The sequence below is a fragment of the Gadus macrocephalus genome, chromosome 11, assembly GCF_031168955.1.
Source record: "Gadus macrocephalus chromosome 11, ASM3116895v1".
NCBI classification, from domain to species: domain Eukaryota; kingdom Metazoa; phylum Chordata; class Actinopteri; order Gadiformes; family Gadidae; genus Gadus; species Gadus macrocephalus.
Genome location: NC_082392.1, coordinates 18,487,469 through 18,500,087, shown reverse-complemented (window position 1 = coordinate 18,500,087; position 12,619 = coordinate 18,487,469). Strand labels below are relative to the sequence as shown.

The following is a 12,619-nucleotide window of genomic DNA, read 5'->3' as shown; positions in this document are numbered from 1 at the left end:
TCAGCAGCGAATGTCATGACAGTTTCTAGATGTCGCTTAATACACCCAAGATAAACAAACTGCTGTGCTCGTGGGTTCAGGGAAGTTCCAAATATTTGCTAACCTAGTTTGCTGAAGTGGAAACAAGTGGGATAAGCAACAAGGACAAACTGTCAAGAGTGTACTGTGTTTAGTAGTGGCATATACAAACCAGGGCATTAGCACCGGCTAAAAACTCAAACTTTCTTTCTGTGTTTGCTTATATACGGTAAAATATGTATGGATATCAGCCAACATATTATGCATTCTATAGATCGGAGGCAGACTGAGACATCAACCGGGCAGGCTGTACGTATTAAAATAACTCTGATCGGTGGGGACTCGGGAGGAGGTCCAAGGTGGCTAATCCGTCCTATACAGCTCCTGACTCCCAGCGTGGTCCCAGCTGTGTGTTACCTCCTTACAAGGTGAACCGGCCTGTCAAAGTGAGGAACGTGATTGCGAGGTGGAGGAGGAGAGACGGCGGCGGGGGGTAAGATGATTGACTGAGAACCATCAGAGCCGGGTGGAAATTAGTCCTGCGCTGTAACCCGGCCTTTTTACTAGCCTAGAGAGAGCACTAGCCCGGAGGCGCGTCCGACAGAGATGTGAGAGTGTAAAATGTGTCGTAAAATGCGGGGGCCTCGCTAAAAGCATGCCCCCCTCCATGTGTGTGGAAATAGGTAGGCACGAACGACAGAGGAGACCATTCGCAGTAAGGTCTGGGTTCTGTCTTGGAAATAATGTGCGTGCCTAATTTACTTCCATCGTTTCCTCTCACCATTTCTGTTTCATTAAGCTCCGGGCTCTCTTTGGATGAAATATTAATGATGGATCTAATCGCAATCTTGACCAAAGTCAATTTGTGGGCAAGTAGGAATACAAATACACACACCGCCCGGTTTAAAGCCAACCAGGTCAAATTGATTCAAACAAATCCACCATTATGTTATTTAAGTGGCTTTTCAAGGTGAGACAGGGCACGGTAACCGGCACACTAACTCTGTGTCCCTCTCTCAAACAGATGCGTACACACTTACACACACACACGCATACACACACACACACACACACGGAGACACACAAACACAGCAGCATGTCCATTTACAAACGACAGCAGGATGGCAGGCAAGAAATTGAATCTATGAGCTTGGTTGAATATTTGATGAGCTGTGTGTGTGTGTGTGTGTGTGTGTGTGTGTGTGTGTGTGTGTGTGTGTGTGTGTGTGTGTGTGTGTGTGTGTGTGTGTGTGTGTGTATTGGTCAGTGTGTTTGTTAGCAATGCGACTACTGAGTGATTGGCCCTGTGACCCAACATAACAGCGGGTGTGGGTCGCTGTGGAGCCTTTTTCAGTATTTATAATAGGCTGTTGATTTGCAGGCTTTTACTTAAAATCAGCCTCTTCATTTATTTCTAACATATATTTCTTCTTGGTTAAACTTCCTAATTATTTCTTTAAAGTTCGATATGGCATATCCTTTAACCCATTGCCAAAATCCAAAAAGTTAGTTTTTCAGATGAACTTGTTATTTGTTGTCCTTGTTGGTTAAGCTATTTAATTAACTGCATGCAAATGTCATTCTCGTTTATTTAAGAATAAAGGTCATTCAACCCTCAAACTCATGTAGCCTATGAAGATGGGTTAATGAGACAAATCAAAATATTTTTTTCTGAATTATTTCTGAAGGGTTATGTCTCACTCATGTTAAGGATTTTTTATTTTACAAGCACAATTGCGTAGATTCATAAAATAATAATCGCTTCTGGGTTCTGACATTATTTTGAAGTGGTGGAAGGGTTGGGGCGAATATATTGGTCACCCAGAAAAATGCGTCATTAGTATGTGCCTTGTTTACCTCCCTGATTAAAAGCATGCACTATGGTGCAGCGTATGGGTGAAAATGTAAACTCTGGAGAGGCAGGCGGACGCTGTATCCTTTCTGAAGCCACTGATCTAGCCAGTGGTACGCTGGTGCCTGGACTCCAGCGGTGGGGAATGAGAAGAAAACTATTCATTGGACCAGGGTGACAACTCGTGTGTCTAACCTAGCAACCCACTAGATCAGCTTTTTGCCACACAAAGGCCAGCAAAGTGATGGACCGGCAACTGGCTTGTTTGGTCATTAGCTTCTGAGGCTAGTGACCTGCTGGATCAGCTAGTGGCCTGGCCCTTCATTCGTGAGGCTGGATACCAGCATTCCGGGCTGATCCGGTGGGTTGCCAGCCACGGAAGATAATGACCATCCAAGCTAGTGGCTTATTCAGTGGGTCAAATGATGTCCCATAATAATCGGTTGCAGTCGCGTGCATGCTGAAAAGGTTGGCGACAAGTTAGGAAAATTGTGAAATTACATAAAAGCGTGAACAAAACCATCTTATAATAGGGGTTGGAAGCGGATACAGTTGCTCTTTTCTTTTGTTTACAAATGGCAAGTGGTCAAATGCAGCAGCAGCAATATCACTGTTGCCGTGAATCACCTATCTTTGTGTGTGCACGTGTGTGTCTGTCCCCTGTATTGACGTGTGTGTGCAAGTATGCGCGAGTGTGTGTGTGTGTGTGTGTGTGTGTGTGTGTGTGTGTGTGTGTGTGTGTGTGTGTGTGTGTGTGTGTGTGTGTGTGTGTGTGTGTGTGTGCGTGCGTACCCTGTGTTGATGGAGATGATTTCTATGAGCGGGTTCTTTCGGATCTTGGGCAGGTCCAGTCTGGCTCCCCCCAGCCTCTTCCCCCCATCCTTCTTCTGGCCTAACAGACGCACTGAGTGACCTGCAAGATACAAGGCACAAGGACAACTTCATCAAACAGGAAACGAAAACTCTCCTCTCGTTTTACCACCAACACAGGACAAGTGAGTGGTAGCCTCAAATGTTTTCTGACAAAACAAGCTGAGGGAGGTGTGTGTGTGTATGAAAACACAATACACAAGAACGTTACATTATTCAGTCTGGTGTGTGTGGGCCCAAACATGAATTGTAGGTATTCTATTGAAACCAAGAGAATGGAATGAATGAATGATGCCAGCAGAAAATGCCAATTATCCAAATAAAAAGTGTTATCAAAAGAACATTCTCATAGTTTGGAGGACAAAAGAGTGAGCAGATAGCAGAGACTCGGAGAGATTTGTATTTTTCAGGCAGGTTTTCAACATTCTCCTTCCGTTTATTTTTATTTTACGAGATAAACAGACACACACCGCATTTAGACATAATAGCCCCACCGGCAGCTTTGCTATTGTTGGTTACTCTCCTCTAGATGGCCAACCAAAACGACCGATCTCCTGATTATTTCATAACCATGTTTTCAGACGGTAACCGCAGTAGACCAACCAAGGACAACCACACCGATGGACCTGCAACCCGGTATTGGCAAAGCAAGGCACGGGGTGTTTTCGAATCAACACCAAAGCCGGCCAAGTTTAACCCCATCATAATTAGTTTTGCACCAGACATTCCCGGTGTAATAACGTCTGACTTTGACATTGTGCGATATGTGAAATACCAAATTCCCCCTCTAAGCTTTGCAGCACCAGTGGCGGGCGGCGGCACCATCCCCCTCACAGCCCCGTTTGAAAGCCGGCTAATAGTGTGTGAGGCTCCGACCCCGGGGTGTTTGAGACGGAGGCGCTCAGGGATGGAATTGCCTCGCTGTTTTCATCCCCTTTACATTGGTCTCCTGGGAGGGTGGGGCTCAGGGTAAGGAAGCGAGGCTATCGATTGGTAGATAAAAATGACAATCCGTCCCAGGGAGGGACAAAGAGCCTATCAGCGAGGCGTGACAGGTCGTAATGTCCTAATACAAGCAGGGAAATGAGAAAACTTCCCTCCCAGAAAAACCCACCGACGGGATTTGGTGGCTCGCCAAGACGCAAGGCCGCGGCCTGGATAGCCAACAGTCACTCTGATCCGCCGTCCGTGGTTCCAGTTTACTGCTCCGCATACCAGCACTGAGCAACTCTGCACCCCATATTGGATCCATACGTCAACATTTATTCTAGTCAATTTGAAATGTTGTCTTCGGTCAATCTATCCCGTGGTTGGACATTAGCACCTTTTTCCCCCCCGCCAAGCAAACTACAAACCACCCTGTAGTTGGACATTTCATGATCCGAAATTGTAATGGGATAAGCCTTCGGGAGATGGATAGCATTAATGCACAGGCGTGAAGAAAAAGTGCCAAAGGCGAGCCACAGGTGATGCGTTGACCTGTCGGCCATATAGGTCTATCCAGGGGGGGAATAGGAAGGATCTGGGATCTCTGTGGCCACTGAAAGCTCCAGTACGCCCGCGGCAGAGTCAACCATCTAAGGGAACTCAACCAGCTGGTCGAAGATGCTCTTCCGCAACTCCTTTAGTGTCCCTCTCATGGACATTATCCGGGACGAACCAAGGAATCGAACTAGCAACCCATGTGGACGACCTCCTCGAACCTTCTAAGCTCCCCACAAAAACTTCCCCTACTCCCCATCAACTTCCTCCTGTGCTCCATACCCATCTTGTTGCATTTCTGTGTAACCTTTGACCCATGCTTTTACCCCCGGACTGGTTAGCTGTGGAAACAAACAGTGTGCAGTTTGCCTTGGAGAAATGTAGGTTACAGGGTTACATGGGGGGCTAGACATCTAGAGAGACCCTATGGTTAAGCAGATGCATTAGTTTGTCTAACCCATTATAACCCGAGAGTAACACGTTTCAAAATTCAGATAAAGACGAAATCCCTCGAGGAACAATGTATTAGAAAACTATGATTGCAATTACCCCGACGTAATATGAGAAGTAAAGTCATTCTAGATTACCAAACAATCCCACCAGTAAAACTCTTAATAGAGTGGGGATGGCTTTTCATTGCTGTGGGAGAGCCTCCTCTTTAGACCACAAAGAAGACAACAAGTGACAACTGCGACGGCAGGTGTGTGTGACCGTAGACTTCACGTTCCCTCCGCCCGTGAGCTGTGGGAGCCATTTAACGCCACATAACCATTTTACTTTCTCTTTCATTAGAACAGATGTGCTCGTCAAAAGGGGGAAAATGCTAAAAAGCTATTTGCCATGAGTGCGAGATGCCACATGAGACAACAGCTATAGCCGCAGACCTCCTGTCATCTTGAGGGGGGGGGGGGGGCTATATATATCAATATAGCCCCTGGTGGTCCGAAGCAGCAGCAGTTACAGGAGCACCTCTTGGATATCTGCTATTATATTTGTTATTATATTATTTATTATATCGCTGGATATACATGATATGAAGATGTGTAATAAAAAGGGGGGTACATCATACTACCCTGATCAGAATGATCGCCACATTTTTATCAAGTTTTAACAACTTCTCCTGGGATAACAGATGACCTTCATATATTGGTTTTCCACCAATGAAATAAACAGACGGGCAACTGAACACAAAACATCTACAGAATTAACTTTTAGGTAGTCGTAACTGGAGGCAAATCCCCAGGCTTAGAGGCCTGACGGGGGTCTCTGGGCTCAAATAAGCCCCCTCTGTTTATAGACAGTCATAAAGAACCTTAATGACACTGGAGAAATGATCTGCAGAATGTGTGTGTGTGAGTGCGTGCGTGCGTGCGTGAGTGCGTGAGTGCGTGCGTGCGTGCGTGAGTGCGTGCGTGTCTGCGTGTGCATGCGTGAGTGCGAGCGTGTGTGTGTGTGTGTGTGTGTCTGCATGCGTGTGTGTGTGTGTGTCTGCATGAATGTGCATGTGTTTTTGTGATGGGGATAATGAATTATGAGAATACTGAAAAAGAATTGGGGGAGAAAGGGCGGGAGGAGGAGGAGGAGGAGGGAGACAGCTTGAGAGAAAAATAGGGGGGAGCAGCAGGCCTACATGGAACCAAAAAAGGATGTTTTGAAGGAGGAGAACATGCTTATTGGCACAGTCTCCACCTGAACTGTTTGAGTGTATCCGAGCGTGCGTGTGTGTGTGTCGGCGTGTGTGCATGTGTGTCGGTGTGTGTGTGTACGTGTACGTGTGTGTGTACGTGTACGTGTGTGTGTACGTGTACGTGTGTGTGTACGTGTGCGTGTGTGTGTCTGCGTGTGTATATGTGTGACGTGTGTGTGTTTGTGTCAGCGTGTGCGTGTGTTGGTGTGTGTGCATGTGTGTTTGTACTGATCACATAGCCAGAGGGTTTGGAGTTGATGACAGATAGTAAAATTAAGACACAGTTCAGCATCTGTACCCTGTCCTTCATTAGGGAAGGGCATGCAATGTGAACAGGGAACACTTTTAATGCGCGCATGGCGCACGCACACACACACACACACACACACACACACACACAGTGAACGCAGACTCAATCTGTTCTTCATTAGAGAACAGTTGGGGGCAAATGACATCTCAACTGGGCACGCAAATCTTTCCACTCACACAAGCATGCACGGGCACGCACTGTGCACACACTGGATCCGACCTTGGTTAAACAAGTAAAGTGTGGTGGTTAACTGGTGCTTTAACTGCTGGACCTGATCGTTGCCAGGTGAGTGCTTGTCACTCTGTCTGCTGCTGAGGTTTCCAGACAGACATAAAGCACTGCAGGACTCAAATTATGTTTAAGTACGGGCATACTCTCACCATCAGTGGGACATTATATAGTTATATATAGTTTATGATTCGATAGTTGGCCAATAAATCCTCTCTCTGGGGTCAAGTCACTCATAGGAACCTGAAATAGCGTGTGAGGACTGCTAGTCATGCGTACTTGCAGGTGAACGGTAGAAACAATGGTTTGTGCGAGAGGCCATGCTTCCCTATTCATTAGCCAATCAATTCATCACTGCTCATTTAATTATGAAGCCGGGAGGATTGCATGCTGTGTGTGTGTGTGTGTGTGTGTGTGTGTGTGTGTGTGTGTGTGTGTGTGTGTGTGTGTGTGTGTGTGTGTGTGTGTGTGTGTGTGTGTGTGTTGGGGTGTGTGTGTTGGGGTGTGTACGTGTGTGCGTGTGTGTACCTTTAACGGCCTCGTCTACCACTTCCACCACGCGATCAATTTGTTGAACCTGAAACACACACGATCACAAAAGAGTGTAATTGAACAGAGGGCAAACAAATAATATCTACGCAGACAAACAAAGAGAGCCAAATATTAGATGCACACAATCACTATAACAGTGGGGGACTTCTCTATATTCAAATGTTTTTATAGATTACCAATATCCCCCCCGCGGTCTCCACGGCTATCATGCTCCACATTCATTATCGACTAACTCTAGACAATAAATGATCAACTGGCCAGGGTAAGAGAACAGACACAAATAGAGAAGTGGAGTGAGACAGGGGGTAAGACGGAGAGAAAGAGACCCATTACATAAGGTTACACCCAGATTAAAACACAAGGCCATGGATTCTTAATACTTGCCATCCCAATATACTCGTACACTAGTGGGTGGGGATATTAGCAATGCCTCGTTTCATATTAGTATATACATCGTAATGTATCTAGGTTTGAGGATAAGAGGTTTAAATCTTCCCAATGCAGGGAAATGTCATTGTTTAAATTGTGCACATTAGTATAAAGGTCCATTGCGCAAAGCAATGAACACACACACACACAAACAAGTAAGCAGTTACAGGCACAGCATGTGACAAAATGAGAAAATGTATTCTCTAATGTTTCTGCAATCAGGGCTTATTTTCAACAAGGCTGGGCAATTAAATGCAGATACAAACACACACACGCACAAAAACACAAACACACGTCGGAACACAAATCATTTGAAGATTTGAAATGTTTATTGGTTAACTAATGAAAGGGAAAATGGTTTTGAGGCGAAGAAGCAGTTTGATAATATGTGACCCAATCGGTTTTGCGAGCTAAGAAAAAAAGTTGATCGGAATCTGAATTTCTTTATTCTGCAAACTACATTCCCACATACAAGGAAGGGCACTTGGTGAGGTTGGTGCATAAGAGGTAACGCAACACGTAAGAAACTGAATATTAACAAAAAAGCCAGTAGGTGTTCACAGCACTAAAACCAAACCCAAAGTTTTGTATCTCTTCATCACAACGGTCCACTTCTGGAACCCGAGACCAGTTGCAGATGAAAAGTGAGATAAGCTGGGAGTTAAAGACTCGGGGACCGGGCACATGACAGGATAGTGTCGCAATAGACCCGGGCGCCTCAAAAACACCACGGCAGAGCGCACGGTGTGAAACGCTCAAGGCAAGAGTACGCAATTGTGTCGTTTCAACGATAAAATAGTCTTGACAAGAGCCTCAACTTTTATCCCCACACTAGTCTCGCAAAGCCAGACCAAACTACAGCAAGTAGAATGGTCTGGAGCCACGCTACCTCGAGCCGTCTATCCGTGGGGAAACTGGGCGGGCCTGTTTTTATTTCTTTAAACCAATCACAATCGTCTAGGGCGGGGCTAAGCCCGGGAAGCAGCAGCGGTGTCCATGCAAAATAGAACATCTTTCTTCCTCAGCAAATGCTCTAAGCAAATCTTTTGCAGTTCTTTGCAATTTTCGACGGAAAGAGCCAAACATGCCAACTTTACAGCGCCGTCAAAGTCCTCTTCAAAACTCGCCATACTGCCTAGTTTCCGAGTTTGAGGGGGAGCACAATACGGGAACGCCAGCAACCGGAAGGGGAGGAGTCGCGGCCAAATCCGACGCTAGGCAATAGACGCTGTCTACTTCCGTTCAGCCAGACTATCCCCACACTGGCAAAATATTTTTCTTGTCACTGTTGGACGTTTACTTCTCTTATGGTGTCAAGCAGCGTTGCTGTTAATGTAGTTAATAATAATAATAATAAGTATAATGTGGATTTAGTTCATACAACAATAACATTGGGAGTTTTATGTTTAATGTTATGTGACCATGGATTGCAACCTGGGGATGAAGCAATGTTTCCCATTATATGCATTAGAACAGACGCCAAATATCGTTTCCCTATTCCAGTCAAACTGAATCACTGAAATGCCAATTAGAAGAGGAAAAAAACATCTACACTAGACTAGTGTAGATGTTTTTTTCCTCTTACACAACTTCTAAACTACAACAAGACCGGCACAAATTAAGAGCAAATGTTTTACAAGCTAGTCCTGGGGGCTTGAGGAGAACATTGTTGCCTTCCCTTGAACACAGGATTATTAAAACACATAACTACTGTTGAAGAGGAAAGGCCATTACAATTACACTCACAACAGGTTTTACTGCCGAGACATTCAAGGGGTCGAGGTCAGGCTACAGAGCTGGCCCCAAGTAATGAGTTTAAACAAGTTGTTTTTTTAAGGAAACGCATCTGTGTGTTGCATTGATTGCAACCTGTTTTTTACAATGTATTTTGGCCTGTGTGTGCGTATGCATGGTGTGTGTGTGTGTGTATGTACGAGATACATGTTGCATGCTGGGCGATGGAAATCAACGCAGATGTTTGCCAGGCATTCAATTCTACACACCTAGCCAGACGGACCCTTGCCAAGTAGACACGAACCACGTAGTAGTTTCCATTTTTTAACGTCGGAATTATTTACATTTTCCTATCGCATTTTCACCCCCAAACACACCCCTCATTCTAGCCGTTAGTGCAATCACCCCAGGCAAATTCACCACAGGTTATTTGCATATCATTTGCATATACCACCAACTGTCACCGTCATTCCGGGGTTGATTGTAACTTTCAAGGATACATGGGGAGAGTGCACGTTTACTGGTGTGCGTGTGTGTGTGTGTGTGTGTGTGTGTGTGTGTGTGTGTGTGTGTGTGTGTGTGTGTGTGTGTGTGTGTGTGTGTGTGTGTGTGTGTGTGTGTGTGTGTGTGTGTGCGCATCAACGCCTAATCCAATCTCCTCATGACAATGGGTAGGGACCTGCTGCGGTAAACTCACCAGCTGTTTCCAACCTCGCCCTGAAGGCTATTACATATGCGCGCCTGTTTATCTGACTGTAATTATATTATACATACATGCCGCTTGATCGGAATGTAATTATGTAACACGGCTGGCACATTTATTTAAATGTAATTACATTATATATGGTAAAGGATATTTAATGTTACACGAACAAAACACAGAGGCAGTAATCAAGAGTTGTATTGGTCCGGGCGCCGGCTGTGCGCGTATCCAGTCGGATGCCGCCGGATGCGATGGCGGGAACGCATTCCGCGTCATTTGAAATTAACCTCAAAGTGGCCAGATAAAGCACGGGCAGCGGCGCTCCGCTGGTGGAATTCCAAAACTAATGTGGGCATATTTGATGTGTGTTTGCATGTCTGCTCGCACCTCTCCATCTATCTATCCCCCGCTCTCTCCTCTTCTTTTTTTCCCCACCCTTCTTTCTCTCCCTCCCTCTCTTTCCCCCCCTTCTCTCTCCTTCTCTTTTCCCTCTCTCTGCTTCTCTTTTCTCTCTCTCTCTCTCTCTCTCTCTCTCCCCCTCCCAACCTTCTCTCCCTCCCTCTCTTCCCCCCTTCTCTCTCCTTCTCTTTTCCCTCTCTCTTTCTCTTTTCTCTCTCTCCCATCTCTCTTCCCTCTCTCTCTCTCTCTCTCTCTCCCATCTCTCTCTCTCTCTCTCTCTCTCTCTCTCTCTCTCTCTCTCTCTCTCTCTCTCTCTCTCTCTCCTCTCTCTCTCTCTCTCTCTCTCTCTCTCTCTCTCTCTCTCTCTCTCTCTCTCTCTCTCTCTCTCTCTCTCTCTCCTCCCCTCCCTCCCTCTCCCAACCTTCTCTCTCTCCCCCTCTCTTTCCCCCCCCTCTCTCTCTAGTTGCGCTCCCATGCTCGGAGGCTTGGATCTTTTCCATACGGACGTCTCGTCTCGGAGAATGTGTGTGTATTTCAATCACAAACGTGTTTGCATTGGGAGCCCCGCTGGACTAGTGGAGGGAATATTAGATGAGCTGCCGGTGTTTGCTTTGGACGGATTGTTTCATGCAATTTCTCACAAGATGTTGATACTGCAAACAGCTCTGGTCCAATCGTTGGATATGGGACGAAATGTTCTCGGAGTAAATGAGAGCAAATATATATATTTTCTAACATGTATATATATATATATATATATATATAACACTTAATGAGAGGATCTATGCTTTAACACACACAGTTGTTCACAATCAATCCCCAAATAAAGTAATCCAACAGCAAACTCCAACTGATGGGTGCCCATGCATTTGCAGTATCAGGAACAGACTGTGTATTGGTGGCGACTTCCCCGCCATGCATTCAAATCACAAGTAAGTGATGCATTTTCATGCAGGTGTGGTTCCACCAGAGAGGGTATGGCGGAGCTACTGCGACGGCCCCCGCTCTTCACTCACTCGTGAAAGGTTCTGGGTACGACATAAACTCAGTTTTTCCACCTCAGGTGCTGCCAGAGAAAACGAAACGGAGATCTTCGAGATGGGTGCTTTACGGGTGAACTGTTAATATGCATGTGTTGCACACAAGGCCTGAACGCACCTCATCCCAAAAAGCAGCAGCAATTGCTTTCCAAGTAGTTCCTATTTCTTTACTATAATTGCTCAACCGCCGACAGATTACAGCAACAGCTGGACATCTTGATTCTAGGGCCCGGTATCCCCCGGCTTTCCCAGGCACATCAGAGCCAGAGGCACTCTGTGTGAGGCGATCCCATGCCGCTATAAAAGGGGCCTGATAATCCCCGGATTGTACGACGGCATCGACGGAACGCCAGTTTGCTCCCGGCGTTCCCCACCTCGCCGGATCGTTTGCGTTCAGAGGAGGAGGCGACGCGCCCTGTGTGGTTCCTCCTGGAAGGGTCATACGCGGAAAACACCCGAATGGCGGGTTTAAAAATGAGGACGAGTGACAGCAAAGGTCGACGCACGGAATGTGGGGGGGGGGGGGGGGGGAAAGAGAGAGAGAGAGAGAGAGAGAGAGAGAGAGAGAGAGAGAGAGAGAGAGAGAGAGAGAGAGAGAGAGAGAGAGAGAGAGAGAGAGAGAGAGAGAGAGAGAGAGAGAGAGAGAGAGAGCTTGTGAAGTCTTTTCATTTCTGTTCTGGCTCCTCATCGATTCTTCCCCCCCGCCCCTGCACATCACCTCCTCCGTAAGCTTCTCATTATTCACCCCGCTTACTTCCCCACCCCAGCCTCTGTCTGGCTGTAAAGCTCCATTCTGCTCTCTCCTGGAGGTCTATTGATCAGCCTGCGCCGGGACGGCCTCCAAGAGAACAGTCACAGCAGGCCCACGGACCCAGCCCAGCCTGCATTCACCTGGGTGTGTATGTGTACACAAATTCTCAAAAGACACACAAATGGATTGAAAGCAGACACACGAGAGAGAGTCTCGCCCCTTGCAATTCTCTTTTTGAGCCCTACACCTGGACAAAAACAACACACACAAAGAGAACGAGACAAGGGTAGTTGTGGGAGGGGAGAGAGAGAGATAAACAGAGAGAGAGAGAGATCTACGCACCCCGATGATGCTGAGTCCTTGAGGTAGTCCATGCGAGGCTGGGCCTGAGGAACGCAGCCTGCCAGCACCACCTTCTTCTGCTGATCCTGGGCTTTCTACAAACACACACACACACACACACACACACACACAACGACAAACGGACAGGGCATTAGCTCAAACGTTCAGCATTTTTAGCAGCGGACTAAAGAACAACCTTGCAGAACACGGGTCATCCCCACG

At 46.6% G+C, this 12,619-nt stretch overlaps 1 protein-coding gene across 1 annotated transcript in view; it reads right to left on the bottom strand.

The window, feature by feature from the left end:
• The window catches only part of cdkal1 (CDK5 regulatory subunit associated protein 1-like 1), a 220,015-nt gene that overhangs the window by 149,364 nt on the left and 58,032 nt on the right, over nucleotides 1-12,619 (bottom strand). The window contains 4 exon segments of the mRNA XM_060065377.1: nucleotides 2,663-2,783; nucleotides 6,976-7,024; nucleotides 12,398-12,417; nucleotides 12,420-12,494. Of these exon segments, the coding sequence (XP_059921360.1) occupies nucleotides 2,663-2,783; nucleotides 6,976-7,024; nucleotides 12,398-12,417; nucleotides 12,420-12,494 (265 nt within the window).